At 53.5% G+C, this 19798-nt stretch overlaps 1 protein-coding gene across 1 annotated transcript in view; it reads right to left on the reverse strand.

Annotated features, from left to right (window-relative positions):
* PPP2R2B (protein phosphatase 2 regulatory subunit Bbeta) overlaps positions 1–19798 on the reverse strand; it is a 36796-nt gene that overhangs the window by 3628 nt on the left and 13370 nt on the right. The window contains exons 2-5 of the mRNA XM_084215824.1: positions 7124–7221; positions 5692–5857; positions 4267–4379; positions 714–891 (exon numbers count right to left, since the gene is read on the reverse strand). Of these exons, the coding sequence (XP_084071950.1) occupies positions 714–891; positions 4267–4379; positions 5692–5857; positions 7124–7221 (555 nt within the window). The remainder of the gene's footprint in view (positions 1–713; positions 892–4266; positions 4380–5691; positions 5858–7123; positions 7222–19798) is intronic.

Below are 19798 nucleotides of genomic sequence, written 5' to 3' on the forward strand. Positions count from 1 at the left end.
ACCATCACTGATTCGTGCCCTGTTTATTATTTCCAATGTGGCTGTTACAAGTGTGACTGTCGCAACCTCATTTGTAGAGCAGTGACTGGCAGCCTGTCGCCTGCTGCAGGGTGCAACGGGACCACACCATCACTGCTTCCGTCTTCCCAGAGGCACTATCACTGCTTCCATCCTCCCCAAGGCACCATTACTGCTTCCATCCTCCCCGAGGCATCTGTCTCCTCCATCACCTGCAGACCACCCCCCATCTGCCTGCCCCACCAGGCCCTGCAGGCAAATTCAGAAATGTGTCACCCACACATCGGGTGACAGCAGCAGTGGTGGCAGTGCTAGCTGAGTCCCGTGCCATGGAGGGAGCAGCTCCATGGGAGTGCTGGATGCCTTGTCTGGACACAGCCAGGCATCCCACCAGCAGCACAGGCAGAGATGAGAGGGCAGCGCCTTGAGAACGACACGTGGGCCTGGGGACCTGCAGTGCCCTGCAGTCAGGTGCACAGCCGGCAGCAGGATTTCGTACTCCTGACCTCCTGCCAGCCTTGCAGAGGGTGAAGCTCCTGCAACGAGGTACTACAACGGGTGCGGGGCTAAGGAGCTGCAGCACTGCCTGCTCTGCCCCCATCCCATAGGCATGGGCACAGCCCGGCTGCTTCCCTTGGGGCTGCACCTCACTGGGACCCAGGGCCGTGCCCAGAGCCACACACACCAAAGGATACTAAAACTTTGATTTGTGATTTCAAAATTCCAGAGGTTTATCCTCAGGTCATCCGCGGACATGTAGGTCTCGTAGTCGCTGTTGACGGAGATGGAGTTGATGTGGTAGGTGTGCGCGTTGGCAAACACCCTCCGGGGAGTGGCCTCCACCATCAGGTCCATGGGCCGCAGCACGGGCACCTGCAGGGTGAGGAGAGAGCATCAGCGCCCACGGACAGCTCCAGCAGCCCCTGGCACGGGGGGATGGCCTCACGGGCCCCTCTGAGCCCCGGCTGCCAGGGCTTCCATCCACTCACCCCTAACAGGCTCCCCCAGGGAAGCCTAGTGCCTTCCCCGGTGTATGACAGAAGGACATGCAGACCCAAAAGCCATCCAATTTTGAGAGAGTTTCTAGGGTGGTTAGAGCACAGTGAAGCAATGAGAGCCCAGTAAACCAGGCTCTGATCTTGCCGCAGCAACTGTTCCAGCTTTGAAACAAAAAAACAACCAAAGAACCTCTTTTGCCTCATTTTGGCACTGCTAGCCAGGATCTGAAATTCCTGGAGCATTTCTGACAGAAATACCTTGCTTGACAGAGCCAGGCCAGCATGTTTTTTCTTTAAACATTTTTGCATTTGTCTCACAGTGAAGTGGTGGAGCTAAGAGATGAGAAGGGACAGAAGGAAGGACCAGGAACAGAGCTGTGGGTATTTGCCCTTAGATAAATCAGCATAACCCACTGGGGAGGGGGGAGAGGCAGAGGAGACCATGTGTGTGAGGAGTGGGGTCAGTAATAACTTTGGACACAGTGCTCTGGAGGCAGCTCAGTACACCAGGGATGTGCCAGCCCACGCTCCTGCTCGCCAGCAGCTTCGCACCAGCACGGCTGCAGCTCAGCGTGCTCCACAGGATTTGCTCAAGGGGGATTAGCCACGCTGAAGCTCGGATTGACCCCAGCCCTGAGTCTCCGAGAAGGAACCTGTAATTCAGTCCCTGGCAAATCAGGGAGCAGGGAAGGGCTCAGGGATAAATCCAGTGAGTTTTCCACCTGCCCCAGCAGCCCAGCTCCTCCAGCAGCTGAGCTCCTCCAGGCACACTCCCCAGAATTCATTTCCTACCTACATAAATTACATTCTGTGACCTCCCAATGGCATCTCAAGCTTAGCATTTTGCAGACAAAATGAGCATCAAACACTATTTTCATGGCAGAATTCACAGTGTGAAGTGACAACTTCACACTGCTCAGAATTTTGTCACATTTGACCTGCCCTGTGACATGCAGAAGGGACCTTCCTGCAGGAGGACAAAGCTGCTGCCTCACTGCTCGTCCACACAGCTGATGGAGCTGCTGCTTCCATCTCTTGTCCCTGCCTTGTCACTGAAATGCTCTGCAGAATGTGTACAAGGAGAAGAGGCAAAACTCTTTGCTGAGGCAGAAAAGCAGCAGCAGCACAGCCGACCTCCTCCAAGGCATCTCCCATCACAGCCACCCTGGGACTGCAGTCAGGGGAAGCAGATGCTGTGGGGCACAGCACAGCCTCCCTGGGAAGCTGCACAGGGGCCAAGAAATCTGAGTGCTTCCACAAAATGGGAGACACAAGCCAGGATTTATCATGGAATTTGCTGGAACTGAGAGAGTGAAGTGGCAGCTGTCAGAGAGGGCTCTGTGACAGCCACAACCAGGAAGAAACATCACAGAATGGGCCTGGCCACTACACCCCAGCAGCAAGCACCCACAGCACCCAGACACTTGGGCTGTCACCCCAGACTGCCCTGCACTGGGAGGGACCAAAGCCAACACATCCCCTCTTTGGAGAGGTTTAAGCCCTGGATATCACTTGTGTTAATTATCTCCTGGCACATCCCAAGGCACACGGACAGCGAGTGGCACTCGGGAGCACACCAAGGCAGATACACAAGGCCAGAGGGCTGCAGCTATTAGACTGGGGGTGATTCAAACCACCAGAGCTCTTCTGATGACAGCAAACACCTCACTACACTGCCTGAGCAGAGTTAAATATTCTTTTTGCACCGTATGGATTAGAAATTCCTCAGAGGATGATGCTCATCAAGTGCATTTAAACCATTAAGCCAAATGGATGAGAAATTATGGCAGCAAGGTGCATTAAAACCATTTTTTCACTTGTCTGTGGCTGAAAATTAAACCATGGATGGATGTGGCTTTAATTCAAAGCATACCCATCACAGGACAATTACACATCAAGCTGCAAGCAAAACGGTTACAGCTATTGTAAATATCTGTGTAAGTAAAATCATCAAAACATTAGATCAACTGGGGCTGGTGGGAGACTCCTCAATCTTCTGTCCTCAGGGACCACAGGCACTGCACAGCAGGTACCAATAAGCATCACACCGAGCACTTAAGACGTGTTTGCCCTCCCAGTGCCCGGCGCCTCTGCCAGGGGCAGGAAGGGAATGCCTGACCCCAGAGCAGTGGCAGACACCAAACAGCAGCTCCTCCAGCCACACAGCACTGACCTGCTGCCAGGAGTGCATGGGCTAAGAGGAAAACAGAGGCTGAAGCGTTCAAGGCAGTGAGTGGACTCCAACCCTGTTCAGTTCTCTGATATTTCAGTATGACTTTCTCAGCAGACAAAGAAATCCCAGGGCCTTCCCAGTGTGTTTGACCAGAGCAGGAAGCACCACTGGGGATAACAACCTTAACACTGCTGCCTTTCACACCCTGCCTCCCAGCCTGCCAGTGGCTGACAGCCCCAGCTCTGACAGCCAGGCACCGAGCAAACCTCTCCAGCGGGCTGTCAGGTATCACCATGTTAGGCTGGAAACGCTGCCTGAAACATAACAGCAGATACACATCTACATGAAATAAATGCTCTCTTGCTCTGTAAAGGAAACCGCTGCCAGGCACCAGGAGCAACCCTGTACAGAGGCAAGAATTAACTACCTGCCCAGGGTTCTCAATGGCTTCATGCACAATGGAACTGGGACCCATAAAGTGAGGTAAGCACAATCATATTAATAATTTCATATGTATAAATATAAACCCAAAAGTATTCAAAATGCAAATGCTGACAGGGTGTTAATAAATTACAAGCTGGTCTGGTCTGATTAAGGTCATGACTAGGAGGAAAACTCATTTGGAGGAAGTACTTCTGCTCCTACAGCAGCAGCTACATTTGGGAATGCTCCAAGCTGGGAGAGCTTCTGCCCTGCCTCCTCCCTGGGATGGGCCCAGCCGTGGGGCAGCAAGCACGCTGTGGCACTGGGGCACCAGACACGGGACACACTCAGCACTGACAGCACGTCTGCCCAGCACCAGCACGGCCCAGACACCCCTGCAGCTCCCTCGTCCACTGCCTGCCCGTGCGCCAGCCACAGCACCAGCCTCAGGTACCAGGATGGCCTCGGACGCAGCACTGACCTCGGGCACCAGGATGGCCTTGGGCACCGATGGACAGGGGGCTCTGCGGGTCCCAGGGCACCCAGGGGACACGGGACACAGGTGACACGACACACAGGTGACACCAGCAGCAACTTTCACCCGAGACCCCACAGGGAATGGCTGCTCGGCCGCCCTGGTCCCCCCACACTCACCCGCAGCACGGTGATCATGGAGGGGTCTCGGAGCCGGCCATCCTCGTCCTTGAGGTTGTATCCCTCTGGTCTCTTGTCCCGCTCGCTGACCTTCCATAGCTTCACAGTCTTATCTGGGCAGGAGAGAGGACACATCAAGGTGGCTGCTCCCTGAGCCGCCCACTGACGGATGCACCAAAGCTGGAAAAACCTCCTGTGCCCCCAGTGCCACTGCTGGAAGTGGTGATAGAGGCAGCTGTGCCCACAGCAGGCTGCTGGTGCACAGCCCTGCACAGGAACAAAGCTGTGCTGGGCACCCCTGAGACGTGGAAGGGTGTCTGTGGCTCCCCCACAGTGCCAGGGTGGCTCACCCGGAGGCACGCTGACCTTCCCCATCAGAACTGTGAGCGCCCAGCACGCACAGGACTGAGGGCAGCTCCCACCCCAGCAGCTCCCTGTCTCCTCCAGCACCCCCTGTGCCATAGAGCCCCCGCAGAAAGAGCACCAGGAACACCTGGGGTTATTTGAATCATGGTGTTTTCTTTGCTCCCTCCTGGCAGGGACTCCATCCATAGTTTATCATCACTTCCACCAGGTTTCATACAAAACCCCATCATCCATCTTCATTTTCTCTTGTACACAGCAACTCCAAAGCAATGCCAATTAATTTTGTTTTATTAACATACTCTGTTTTGGGGGGTTCACTATGAAATGTTAGTGTGAGAGGAAGGACAAAAAGAAACAGAATAACACAGGAGTATTTCCAAACTAATTGTTTTGATAACCTGCCTGCATATGGAACACCACCCAAATGAAAGGGTAATATCCCTGTTAATCAAAAAACTACTTAAAAACTCAATTAACAGAACATTATGCTGTATAATTAATCTTCATTTCATTTCAATAATTCTCCCCCAAATGAGTTTAATAAGTCTTTGAATTTTATTACAATGATCAATAGAGTCAATTCTATAACACAAAGTAAGTTGGTTATGGAATATAATTAGACCCCTCCTTTTCCCCTGAAGTAATTAAGTCACATCCATCTTAAGGTTCCATTCATCCCAAGTAACATTCCTAGATCCTCATGATATTTATCAGAACATAACATGGAACTGCTGAGCCCAACGTGACTGCAAATTGAAACGGAACACCTACAGTTTGTCTTAAAAAAAAAAAAAATTCCCAGGATCCTGAGAATAAAAACCATAAGTTGTTGTCAGGGCAGAAGCCTCCCTCTCTCCCTCAAAGAGAGTGGCTGCGTGAAATACACCTGGTGCACCTGGTGCCCAGGGATTGAGCTCTGCCAGACCCGTTCCCCCAGGACACCTGTGTTACGCTGCAGGGAGAGTTTCAATAACAATTTCCCCGGATGCAGAGCACAGAGAGGAGCACACGTGGCAGTGGGAGCCCAGGGCCCGAAGCAGGGGCAGCAGGGCCACGTACCATTGGTGGAGAGCAGGAAGTATGCCGCGTTCTGCTGCGGCAGCCATCGGATCTTGTTGATCTTCTCCTCGATCTCCAGGCTCTTCAGGTAATCAAACTCTGGCTCGTGGCTCTGGAAGGTGCTGTAGACATTGTACTCTCCCCTGCGGTGGGGCTGGTTCTTGCTCTGCCAGGGACAGGGAGGAGCGAAGGCGTTGGCAGCTGGCTCAGGGCTCGGGGCTGGAGCAGGGCTGAGCGCCCAGGCACAGCCTCTGCTGGCACCACGGCTCCAGGTGTGCCCAGAGGGAAGGGAGCAGGAATGGAGTGGGAATGGAGTGGGAACAGACAGGGAACGAGAGGGAACGAAGCAGAAACAGAGCAAGAATGGAGTGGCAACGGAGAGTGAAGGGAATGGGAGCACAGTGGGAATGGAGAAGAAATGGAGAGGGAATGGAGTGGAAACAGAGAGGGAAAGCAGAGGGAACATAGCAAGAATGGACCCCACCCCACTGTCTGTCCCTGGTGAACGGCTGGGACCGAGTGCCAGCTCCTGCCAGGTGCTGAACCCAGCCACAGCTACAAGTACTAGGATGGCAGCCTTGGTTTGGGTGGGTGGGTGAAGCCCCACATGTCCCCTTGAACAGGAGCTGAGTGGATACATTCAGAATGATGCTGGAGGCTTAAAGTTCAGGAAAAGCAGCAGAATAATGAAATGAGAGTAAAAGGAGAAATGAACTAGTGCTGGAAAGGCTGAGGAGGTGTCTGCACATGTGATGGTCAGCCACTGAGTTCTCTTCAGTGCATGCAGAAATTATTTAAAAGCCTTAACTTTGAGAAAAATTTAAAACCATAATCAGACCATGGCCTGTCTCATGCCCAGGTCTGATGCATTCCTTCCTGATGCACAGCTGAGGACAGGTCCCACTGACTCAGAGCAGAGCAGCTAACTGGGACAGCTTTGGAAATGGTGGGGGCCATCCCAGGTGGCCGGAGCTGGCACAGCTCCCCCAGCCAGGCTGGCAGGGTGCCCGCCAGTGCAGGGCCATGCTGAGGGCCAAACACACACCTCTCCAGCAGGCACAACCTCCAGCTTCCAGCAAAGCATTTGCTAGCACTTCTGAGCTAAGTTTTGGAAGGAAAACTTAGTTGTTGCATCCATCTACACTTTCCAGAATTTTGGTGGTATGAGGGGCTCTTGGTGTCATCTCCAAGGTGGGCACTGGTCACACACTCAGGTGTGCTGCCTGACCCCTGTTACACCTGGAGCGGAAGAATGCAGGCAATGTGATGTTTGGAAGGAGGAAATCTGACCCTGCTGATGTTAATAGCTGTCTCTCAGCTTGTAGTATGCCAGGAGAGCCCTGAGCTTAGGAGTGACACAGGCAGACTAGGGAACAGCAGGACACTTCACTTAAAAGGATAAAACGGGCACTTTGCTTTCACAGGCACTTACCTCCTGCTCACGCTGAAATATTACAACCCGGCCCCCCTTGTCCCCTGTTGCCAGTAACTCTCCAGTGTGGTTGAACTCAACTGTGGAGATGATGTCAGCTGGTAAAGAGAAGACAAAGACAATGTAAGTAACTGCAGCCTGACTTCCCCAGGCATCCAGGAAGCACCATGCCCTGCACAGCGACATGCCTTGTTGGTACCTTGTGGCATCTCCATAAATCCCTGTTTTTCTATCATCTTTAACACTAAACGGGCTCAGCATTATGCTGTCACAGCCCCCTGCCCTGGCCTGTGCCCCAGCCCTGGTTCCAGTGGATTTCCAGGTGCTGTGCCCGTGTTAAGTGCAGCCTGAGGACTGCTGTCAGCAGCAGGAGCCCAGGGCTGGGCAGTACAGTATGGCACAGCACAGCATGGCACAGCACAGCATGGCACAGCACAGCATGGCACAGCAGGCTCCCCTCATGCCTCGGGGAGTTGCCCACACCATTTGGGGTGACACAATCAGTTCCTGGGACCTGGGGAGGGCTTGGTGCCAATGGTGCCCCCAGCACCTCATCTCAGCACCTGGCTGATGGGCAGGGCTTGCTCCCACCTGGCCCTTGTGCCACCCTCTGCCCAGGGTGGTGGTTTGCCTTCACCCTCCCAGGAGAGGGAGCAGACAAATTAAGACACCTTTGTCCTCTCTCTCCGAGCTTCTCAGCTCAGGTGACCAATCTACATTGCTGAATCTACCGTTGCCTCCCAGGGTAAATTAAAGTGATGCCTTTCAGCCCTCCATCAGCTGAAAAGCCACTGCACTCACACCACTGCCCTTCCCCACAAACCAGGGTACCATCTTCAGGGACTGGGCTCAGTGGCAGAAGCCAGGGGACACCCAGAGACCTGTAACTGCTTTAATCTGCAGTGTTTACCCTCGAGGCAACGCAGGCAGAGCTGCTAATGATTGGATTTATTTGGCCTATATTTAGGAGAATGTCAGAGGTTAATTCCACAGCAATTACTGCCCAACTGGTGCTCCCCCACTGCCTGGGGAGCCACACTCCAGCAGCACAAAGCTGGGAACTGGAAGAATGACTGCAGCCTTGGAGCCTGAGCACTGGGTGCAGGATGGATTCTGCAATGAACACTTGGCCACAACAGCTGCCAGCTCCCTGCTGCCATGTGCATTCCCTGCCCCTGTCACTCCTGCAGACCAGCGCTGGCAGGGCTCAGCCCAGGGCTCGGGGCAGGGGCAGGGCTGGATGCTGACCAGGGCTGCAAGCACTGGCTGTGCTCACAGGCCATGGCACTGCCCACCAGCACTCAGAGCCCTCTGAGCACTGCTCTGGCTCCTCCTGCCTGTTGGCTCTACGTGTGCCAGCAGAGAAAGCCTCAGAAACATATAACCTGAACTGTCCCCTCTGTCCCCTTGAGTTTTATCCCAGATACAGATTAGAAAGCTACCTCAGCAAACGAGAGAAGAGCAAATGCAGCAACTGGCCCAAGCTCCTGGTGCAGCTGGGAACACCACCGAGGGTCTGTCTGCCAGAATGCCAGTCCAGACAGCATCCACCAAACCCACACCCCACGCTGCAGCATCACCCAGACAGGGCCCCTGAGAGCCCCCTCTCACACGCATGGGCTCCCCCAGAACAACCCCTCTATGCCCTGGACAGCATCCCAGCTGAGCAAGAGACCTCTGTGTCTGGCACCAAGTCTGCTCAGCAGCCCCAGCTCAGCCCTGGCTCACAGAGGTGTCATTGCTGCAGCAGGTGACCCCCACCCTGCAGAGCATGGCTGTGGTGCCACGGGCTGAGCTGGTGCCCCCAAAGTGTCCCCAAAGTGTCACGGGGATGGCACTGGGAACAGGCTGGGAGCAGCTGCTCCAGCAGCAGCCAGGGCACTCGGGGGCTATGGCTGGGCAGTGCCAACATGCACCTCATCATGAGACGTGCTGCTTCCTTCTAAAATTACTCAATTGAAAATGTACCTGTTTTGCTCTATTTAATCCTCTCCATTACCAGCTGCCGGTTTTAGGTCAGTCCCTCTTCAATGAATTAAAAATAACTTTGTGTGCTGCAGTGAGGCGTTTTTCAGACATGATCTAATGCCTCAGCCTGTGAGCAGGGCTGTGGTCTGAGACACCAGGGCCAGGCACCACAGACACCCTTGTGCCCCCAGCCCAGCCCCCATTTACACTGCCCCCACAGAGAAGGGGCTTTCATGCCCACAGATCCCCCAGACCTGCTGTTTACTCATGCCCATCATCAGGACTTCAGGCAAGGATACAAACAAAGCTGGCTAACTACACCTTTCATATGTTAAAAAAATACCCTAAATATTAAAAAGCCCTCTTGTGAGTAGAAGTATCCAACCCAAGCCCAAATCCACCCCAGCTGACAGAAGGATCATGCCCCCAGCACCCACGGTCTGGGCACTGGCTCTTTCCCTGGTGTGCCTGGGCAGTAACAGCAGCCTGGCACAGCAGAACACCCGAGGGCAGCTGGAGCAGTCCCACGGAGGTGCCAGCTCAGGAGCACAGAGCGGCAGCAGCTCCTTTCCAGAGGTGTCTCTGAGCAGACCAGGGGTGGGTCATGGCTGCTGCACACCCCACCTGCTGCCCTCGAGAGACAGACAGGGTGGTTACTAATGAAAATGCACATGTATTCGTCTGGAGGTGATCAATAATTTATGCCCATTTCTCCTAAGGTTCCTTCCGCAGTTTTGTGACAACAGAAAGGAAAAAACCTTGCCTCTTTTTTGCTTTTTCATTTCCTTCATCACCTCCTACACACTCAGTGCCCCAATGCGGGAATTTAAAGCAAACAGTTTCCATGGAGACCCAGCCCGCCGTCCTCCCTCCCATCCTCCCTTCCCTCGGCATCTCCGTGCCTGCATGCTCTCATGCTAAAAATATCCAAGATGGGATTTGATTTCCGCCGTAGCGATACAGTTTTATCAGAAAAATGGCAAATTTACAACACACCCCCCTCCCCCTCTCCCAGCGTGGAGGAAGGCATGCTCTCTGCCAGGAACAGGGAATGAATCTGTTATTAAAAAGAGAGAAGATAAACTAGGGAAGCTGCAGTCGGTGCTGAGCCCTGGGTCCCTGGAGCAGCCCGATCTGCAGCAGGGAGCTGCCCACACAGCACCCCTCTCCTTCTGCCCCCCAGGGCAGGGGCCTGGGTGTGGCATCCCTGCTCCTGGAGCATCCCAAGCACCCTGCCCTCCTCCCAAAGCATTCCAGGCACATCATCCCTGCTCCTGGCACATCCCATCTGCTCCAGCTGCAGCAGCAGCTCCAGGCAGAAGGGCCCTGGTCCTGCCTGTCCTGGTGGGGAGGCCACAGACAGCACACCTGTCCCAACACCTGTGCCAGGAGCACGTGGCCGCAGTGGACACAGGGTGATGCCCCTGGCCACAGCAGTGCAGCCACTCCATGGTGGCAGGGACAGCCCTGGACTCAAACCCACTGGCAGAGGGTGCCCCCAGCCCTCCCAGGGGCTCTGCCTGCTGCCTGCTCTCCCAGTGGAACACGCTCCTTTGGGTGAGAAGTGAGAGGCAGGCCTGTGATCACACACAATCATGGAAGCATTTTGGTGGGAAAACCCTCTGAAATCAAATCCAACCATTCCCCCAGCACTGTCAAGGTCACCACTAACCCATGTCCCCAAGTGCCACATCTACACATCTGTTCCCTCCCTCTAGGGACGGTGACTCCGTCACTGCAGCCTATGCCAAGGCTGGTCAGCCCTTTCAGGAAAGGAATTTTTTCTAATATCCAAACTAAACCTCCCTTGGTGCAACCAGAAGCTGTTCCCTCCCTTCCTGGTCCTGGGAGCACAGCCCGACCCCCCGGCTGTCCCCTCCTGTCAGGAGCTGTGCAGAGCCACCAGGGCCCCCTGAGCCTCCTCTGCTCCAGGCTGAGCCCCTTTCCCAGCTGCTCCTCATCAGACTTGTGCTCCAAACCCTTCCACAGCCCCAGTGCTCTCCCACAGCCACGTCCAGCCCCAGGATCTCTCCTGATGACACCAATTCCTTCCCCAGACAGGACTCTGCATTTCTGGGGCAGCCCGTGCCTCCCCTGCCCACTGAGCTCTGCCCCCAGGGCTGGGGACAGGGACAGGAGGGCTGTGGGGGTCTGGGCAGGGCGGCTCTGGACACTCTGCTCCCTGCACTGTGTGTGTAAATCACTGCGTGCACAGCACCACACACAAAGCCTCCAGCTGCAGACGATAATAAATTGGGAAGCACCATAAATAACAGCAAACCAGGCTGCCAAAGGAAGGATTTAGGTCATTCAAATCCCAGGCTATGAGTTGCCAAATGGAGTTTAATACTGATAAGTGTGGGGTAATAACTCACCACAACCACATCCCTCATCCCCCATTAGACCCCTCAAGGGAGTGGTGGCTGCAGGGCTTTGCCCAGGAGATCGGGGGATGGAGAGGTGACCCTGACTGGGAGCACACCCAGCCGTGGCACGATGGCCACTCCCTGACTCTGCTCGCCCACGAGGGGGAAAGCCAGCGGGACAACCACGGGTCCTATTAACTGAGAACAAAACCTACACCCGAAACCACTCGGGGCAAAGAAAAGCAAAGAGGTAATGAAAAATTAGGAGGCTTATGGAGGCAACGTCTGGTAATGGGAGAGCCAGAGCACGAGTCCACCCCCAGATCCCCTGTGGAGGTCTCAGTGCATCCCACCATGCCATGGCAGGAGATGGACCCTAAGCTCAGAAAGGCGTTTTGAGAAGGGCACAAACGTTAAAATTACAACTGACTAATGCAGCCAAATCCTCAGCCTCTCAAGGGGGACTCCCAGGTCTGACCCTCAGTGGCAGGCTGTGGGTCTTGCTTTGCTCAGAAAATGGTGAGACTCTACATTTCAGTGTTTAAAAGAGACCTCTTTGGTCTCCCTTGCTGTCTGCCGCTCTTAGAACAAACAAAAAAAGAGCTAGCAAAGTGTTTACCTACCAGTGCTCAGGCCTGGACACTGCAAGGCACCCTGAAGGAACCAGGACCTTCTGTCCCCTCTGTCAGGTCAGATTTAACCCAGCAGGGCTGCAGCAGAGCTGGACCCTCAGCCCCCAGCTCAGCAGAGCATCCAAAGACTGGAATGCAACTCTCTTCCCTGCCCATGAAAAAATATCAGAGAGGAACTAAAACCAGGGGCACTTCAAGGCCCCTCAGGTACAGAAAGGGCCGGCTAAAGAGGAAGAAACCCTGGGCAAGGCCATGGAGGTGAGGGGACAAGGAACTGGCATCCAAGTCCCACCAGAGCAGGGCTGGGTACAACATGCAGGGGCAGTGTGGGGAGCCTGGGCCATCAATCCTGCCCCAAACTGTGTGGTCCACAGCAGGGGGGTGTGTGAGGTGGGAGGGCAGAGGACAGCAGAGGTTAAACTGCAATCTAATGGCATGCAAAATCACATGTGATTGATTGGCATCGATTATCCTGATCACCTGCTGAGGTGAATCATAGCCTGGGAAACAGAAATCAATTCCACTGCATTAAGCCCAGTAAGGATCCAGAGCATCAGCAAAATGCCCTGGAACACCACAGCTTGCTGACACCACCAAGTAAGCCACAGCATGGCACAGCAAGCCATGGCATGGCATGGCATGGCATGGCATGGCAGAACACCTGCCCAACCCCTTGATCCCAGTCAGGCCAGGGCAGTGGGGAGGGAGGGGTGGGCTCAGTGGAAAAGCACCCAGCCTGAGGAGCTCCCAGCCGGGGGCAGGCCCTCCCCTCTGCCCATGACGAGGGCTGTTCCTGCAGGGATGGGGCTGGGGTCCTGGCTCACGTGGGACCCCCCAGTACCTCGGGCATGGCTGGACCCTGCTGAGCTCTGCTGGCTGGGTACAGCTCTGGGTACAGCTCCTCATCACAACAACATGATGCTGCAGAGCTATCAACAGCTGCTCCTCTTCCCCGAAATGGAATAACACTCCTAGATTGAACAGCTAAAAATACTGGCACATTCCAAAATTCTCTGCCCTTGTTACAGCAAAGAGGAATTTCGTGCTACCCAACCTAGATGAAAGAAACTCCCATCTGGCAGCAGCCCTTGTGTCACTCAGCGTCCCCCACCAAACCAAGGCGCCTGTTCCAGAATGCCAGCCTGCAAGAATGTGATTTTACATCACTCCACCATCCTGGCCAGGTGTAATTTACTGGAACTGCTGGAAAGGAGAGTTCAGGAGGAAATAACGTCAGGGAAGGGCTCAGCACAGAAACTCCCAGGGAGCAGAGGCTCTCAGGCCCCCAGGTGCCCAGGGCAAGGACATGACAGGAGTGGGGCAAGCGCTGCTCCAGAGCCCAGTGCACCAGCAGAGACCATGCAATGGGTTGGGTCATGGACAGCAGCAGAATGATGAAACAGAAAGGAAAGGGAAGGGAAGGGAAGGGCATCTTTCAGGCACAGCCACAACTCAGCCCATCTGAGCAGGTGAACAGAGGGAAGCAGAGCAGCAGAGCTGCCTTTGGCCCAGCTGCCCTGGCCCCTGCCCCATCCAGCACCCATGCCTGCCCACCAGTCCTGATGCACAGTCCTGATCAAGATGCACAACTCATTAGCTCTTGGATTAATGGCAATTTTTAATTTATCAGGCTATGAACACCTTATTAAGCTGTTACACATCACACCTGTGGTGGCAGAACAGCCCGTAAATCAAGACAATTAGCCCAGGACCCAGGAGTCTCTCTGCCAGTGCAAATAACCCTGACTTTGTGAGGAAAACCAGCAGCTGCTCTAGGGTGCCCCAGAACAGCCTGCAGCCCGACCAGTCAGCCCCCACACGGCCCAGCCCTGGGCGGGTGGGAGAGGCTCTCAGTGCTGCCTCAGTGAACAGCCCAGGCTGTGGCAGGACAGACCCTCTGCACAAACACCTGAGACAACCACAAACCATGGTCTACACAGCACAGCAACTTCGTCTAAGAAATCACAGAATACTCTGAGTTGGAAGGGATCCGCAAGGGTCATTGGGTCCATCACTCACGTGCGTGTCCCATACAGACACTGGACTCACAATTGGCATTATTTGCACCATGCTCTAACCAACTGAGCTAATCTTAGGGGCTTAAAAGAAAACTGACTGAGAGCTGGGCCGTAATTGAAACCCACAGTTTCCTGAATTATTTTTTTCTCTATTTGCAATTCTTTTCTGCATTATTCATCTTGCACACACACGTGGGCACATCAGGGCAGCCCTCTGTGACTCCCAGTGTTCCCAGGGCTGGGGTCAGAGCACAGCACTGGGGCAGTGACCCAGGCTGGCAGCAGCCTGCCCTCCTGCACTCACTGCCTGTGCTGGCTCACACTGCCAGAGCATTCCGGGCAACTCATCCAACTGCTCTGTCCCTTGGCTCACTGCAGGATTTAGCTGCCATCCCTGTGCCAAGAGGCTTAGCTGCACAGCAGACACAACCTCCTCAAAATGGCTGATTTGGGCTCAGGAATAGTGATGGAAAATCCAAGTCCATCTGCAAAATACACCCTTAAAAAAAATGAGACTTTGTAAAAAGCAGCTGAGCCTTGATCAAGTCCTCCACCCTTTCCACATTAAAACCTTTAAAAACTCCAGTGATTTCTGCCACAGAACTGTCTGGGCACTTGTCATGCTTGGGCATAAAGGCATAAGCAACGCACAAAGTGGCCTGGTTCCAAAATACCTTCTGAAAACCCATGATTTCCAGGGACATCACTGGTTGCTGAAAACCTGAACATCTGACACAGGAAGATACTCAGAGATGGTAACAATACTGAGCTCTTACTATTTACAAGATCTTTATCTGCAGCAGGAACACAAAAGCTGCTTTTACCAAAGGGTAACCTGTGCTGAGCACTGCAGCACCTGTGCTGACCCTCAGCACACACCTGTGTCCTGGGGATGCTGCCTTGCAGACCCAGGGAACTCTCAGTGCACAGCCCTGCATTAGACTCTTACAGACAAGGGGTCGGTGTGCAGACACTGGGATGGATGCCTTCCAACACACTTCATGTGCCATGCAGTCTGTCTTTCTGGTCATCTTGCTGCAGCCATCTGTTAGCTGATCAGCAAAAATTATTGACTGAAAAAAAATTGTTGAAAAATTTTAATTAGAAGTACCCAAATGTCAGCTGAGTGAGTAAAATTCAGAAGCAGCGATCTTTGCTCTCACATAGAGCAGCTATTTTCAGCTTACAACCCAATTTTGTTACCATCTTGCTCTGATGTCATTCTCTGTCACATTATTCCAGTTTGGTGCCCCTGGAACAAGCCCTTGGCTGAACATGGGAGGCACAGCATGCACCTGCTGCGACAGGAGCTTCTCACAGAAACCTGGCCCGGGGCTCCACAGAGGATCACAAAACACATTGCACACTGGAGACCCCAGGGATGGGCAAGCCTGGGCACAGGGTGGCTGAATGAGCTGCCTGCAGGTGGATCAGCCTGGGAGCAGCACCAGGACAGAAACACAGCTGGGTCAGCAGTGAGAAACAATGGGTCTGGCACTTGAAGGGGAATGGGGGGAGGCAAATGGGGAATGTGGCTGATGGAACAGAAACACCTTCTGCGTGGGAAACTGACCCTTCCCTGCCATAATCCACCTCTCTGCAGCGAGCACCCACAGCAGCCATGCCCATCAGAGTGGTGGCATTTGAAAAAATGTTCTTAACGCTCCAATTCCAATTCTACAGGAAAGCAAACACACCGACACTGTGCAGACAGTCCCTGCTGCGCAGATGTGAATTTAATCAGCCAAAGATGGCTTAATCCAGCATCTGGGGCTGTACTGAGTAAGGTGGCAGCACAAGAGGACTGGGGCAGGCAGTGCCACCCAGAGCACCAGGCTGTGCCACCCCCACCTCAGCACCCACGTCTGGGCAGACAGGATATTTCAAACTGACACCAGCCACCACAGAGCTCCCCAGCAGCATCTCCCCTGCCCCTGCCCCAGCCAGTCCCAGAGCCCACAGACCCCTCTCTGGGAGGTGGCATGGCCTGTTAGCACACCCCATTGCCCTCCTGGTGCCTTCAGGAGCCAGTGCCACTCAGGGTCCTCCCTCCGGGATGTGCCCCTTTCCCAGAGAGCCAAAGATGCCTGTGGCAGGTGGCCACTGTCAGGTTCTGCCTCCACACGTGGCTCAAGGCCACTGCTGGCCACTGCCAGCCCTCCTTGCTGGGGCACAAACCCTTCACAAGGCTCTGGAGGAGCTCACGGTACCCCAGAGCCCTGCATGGGGCCAGACCACAACACGCGCTTGATCTGCTCCCTCTAAAACCCATCGCAAACTAAATTTTCTGCCGACTTTAACATTTCTTCCCATGGAAGACAGATGTCTGTGCCATCATTTTCAATCTGCTCCTGGAAGAGCTTGTCTCAAGACATTTTCCTTGCAGTATTTTAATTAAACTTTCTTTCTTTCAATTTAGTTGGGTTCATTAAGTGATGTCCTGAGCCGCTGAAATGAATTGCTTAAAAGTGATTTGTGCAGCAGTTTGAAGGAGCAGATTGCAGCTATAAATGAGCCTGTCTTTGAACTTTACAAGTTTTGCCACTTGGGCTGCAGAAAGCACCCAAATGCCTCAAGTACCTGGGGAAGGCCCAAGGTCTCTGTGGGCAAGGCAGCATTCCTGGCTCCTGCTGGTAAGTTACAGAGAGTGAAAAACACTTGTTTATAAACTGCAAGTGTAAATAACAAATATTTCTGCTTGAAAAATAACAAATTTCATATATACAGCTATCTTCAGTGGAAACAAAACCCTTGTTTATTACAGGAAATAAATTCTGGGATGTTAGAGGCTTCCAAATAGAAGCATGGACGGTCACTAGATCCAGTGAAAACTCTCTTCCCATCAGATGGGATTTAATTATGTTGATTCTGACAGACAATTAAAAGTCTTTGCTGGAAGCTCTTTTTCTGGTGTCAGGGCTGTATCATTGAAGCCAAACATGGTGCTTCCCCAGGCAGGATCCGTGGAAAATATTTTTGACAAAACTGTTGGGCTGAGATAATATTGACATTGTTCATCCACCACAGTGCAGGGACCAGAGCTGGAGCTGAACCTGGCTGATCCCAGCAAAGTCCTATCATCAACTCAGCCACACCCCAAAATCAGCTAGAGTGCATGGAAAAGGGATTATTCTGTTCTCAACAGGTGGCAAACACTGAGACAAGGCAGAGGCACACAGAGGCCAGGCAAGGCAGGAAGCTGTCATCTGCCCAGACGTGGCAGCTCTGCCAGCAGCTCCACAGCCAGGGCAGCTCCACAGCCTGGGCAGCTCCACCAGCAGCTCCACAGCCTGGGCAGCTCCACAGCCTGGGCAGCTCCACAGCCTGGGCAGCTCCACAGCCAGGGCAGCACACTCTGGAGCACCCACTGCTCAGTCACACACAGCTTTAGCTTAGAGCTCCCCACCCAAACACAGCCTCACCCATGCACATCAACCTCCCGGGACTCCAAATGCCACTACCAGCCCAGCCGGGCCTCTGCAAGCCTGGTGGTGTCCTGGAACACTGAAGGGTTTGGGACAACCTCTGCTACACAGAGAGGTTATACAGACTGGAAATATCCTGTCTGACCATGGTACCAGTGCCATGGTCGCCCCACCTCGGGGGGCACGGAGCAGCATCCCCACACTGCATTTGACACCAGCTCACACCTGGTGGTGGAGCAGCACTTCCAGCAGTTCCACAGGTGACATGCTGCCCCTGCAGCATCCTCCTCACACAGGCACAGCCAGACCAGCCCCGTCTGCGTCCCTCCACCATGCAGGGAAGGGAGAGCTGGGGAACGTGAGCTGGTCTCATATCCCAGAGCAGCGCTCGGGGCAGGTCAGTCACTGCCACTGCCACTGTGACGAGGCAGTGCTTCATCCCAGGGATGGGGAGCACTGCCCAGGGCACGAGGAGCAGCATCACTTCTGCAAACAGCCACCACAGCAAGAGCAGCTGCGGGACGCTCAACACGGCTGCAGTCCCTGCCCGTGCGCCCAGGTGTGTGCTGGGTGAGGGCGTGGATTTTAACGGTTCTGCTGGAGAGCTGCTTCCCGTTCTGACTGAAATCTAGGCATTATTTAATTCAAAACAGAAAACAAGCTGCACTGTGGGCTGTGAGCAAGTTTGGGCTTCATTCAGAAGGGGAAAAAGTGAAAATACTAATTAACCCCAGTTGTTGGAAGAACCCCTGCAGAAACATTATTCAGAATGGGTCACAAATCATAAAATAATAATAATAAAAAAAGCCACAATGCTCTGGGGACATTAAGCGATTATGGAGAGTTGTTATTTGGCTGATTTTCACACTTCATTAGCATGTGCATAATTTAACAAGTGAACGTGCTGAGGGCTGGCAACACATAAGAGCCACTTTCTTGAAACATGAACTGTAAATTGGGACACCATAGTTAGGGGGTTTGTTTTAAATCATGAGGGAAAATCAATTCCAGGCCTTCAGCAGAAGAAATGGATGTTCAGGGACCACAGGCCAAGCAGACAGGTGCCATGGGAAGGTAGCTGCTCTTCTGGACACGGCCCAAAGAGCCCAGCTTCACATGGCTGGGAGCCGTCTGAAAGCCATTTAACACAGAATTAGTTAAATCTGGATAAAAACAACACAGTGAATCTGTGACCTTCTACTGCTCCCACTTGTCTGGCACTCACCACAGAGCAGTGGGGACAGCACTGAAGCAGAGGGTGGACAGACTTTGGGAGTTACCATCAGAACAGGCAACCTTCCAGCACACTGATTCCCCTTCCAGCAGGGAGAAAGGAGGGCAGGAAACAAAGGGGATTTATCAGTACCAAGATGGCCACATCAATCACATGGAAGGGGCAGTGCCAGGACAAACCAGGGGCCCGGGGCCCCAGGCTGCTGCCAGCCCTCCTTCAGGCCACAGAGGCTGAGAGCCCACGGCCATCCCACCCAGGGGCTGTGACACGGGGGACTGACGGCTCCACAGCCACCAGCCAGGGACAAGGACAGTCTGGCCCAGCACCCAGGGCACATGCTGTCCCCTGCAGGGCTCCCACAGCACCTAACACGGCAGGCACAGGAGTCCAGCACAAGGAGACCTGTGAGCTCAAGGCAAAGGGATGATTCAGATGAGAGAGAGACAAGGCCTTTGCAAGAAAAAAAAAAAAAAACTCTTGCTCCTTTTGCCCACAGTATGTGGCATCCACATCTCTAACTACTGCTCCAGATTGTGATTTCCCCATATTTTAACAGAGATTCTGTTTATGAAACTGCAAGAGGATTTAGTACTTATGAATAATGCCATGAGGTCTGGGAGATGTTTCTTTATATGATTAACTGACCATAGGCCATTTGTTTTACAACAAAGAGGTTCAATGATCCGTGCACGCTGATTTATTCAGCCTCCATCTGATGCAGTGGCTGACATCTTCCTGGTACCCATATCTGCACAATGATGGGAGGAATGCAGAGCACGAGAGCCTCTGCCCAGTGCTCTGCATGCCAGTCCATCAGCTGGGGCAGAACCGATGGGCAGGAGCCCCAGATCCTGGTAGGGGAACCCAGCTGCCATACCAGGTTTCACAGTGAAGCAGGCCAGGGTTCCGCTTTCGAGCTCTCACTAACACTCTCCTCACTGGGGCATGGCTGCATGTTTCACCCACATTTCTGATTTCAGATACAATATTTGCAGCAAAGATAAGGGGTACTACAAAATAAACTAGGGGAAT

This window comes from Fringilla coelebs (assembly GCF_963513975.1).
Source record: "Fringilla coelebs genome assembly, chromosome: 15".
NCBI classification, from domain to species: domain Eukaryota; kingdom Metazoa; phylum Chordata; class Aves; order Passeriformes; family Fringillidae; genus Fringilla; species Fringilla coelebs.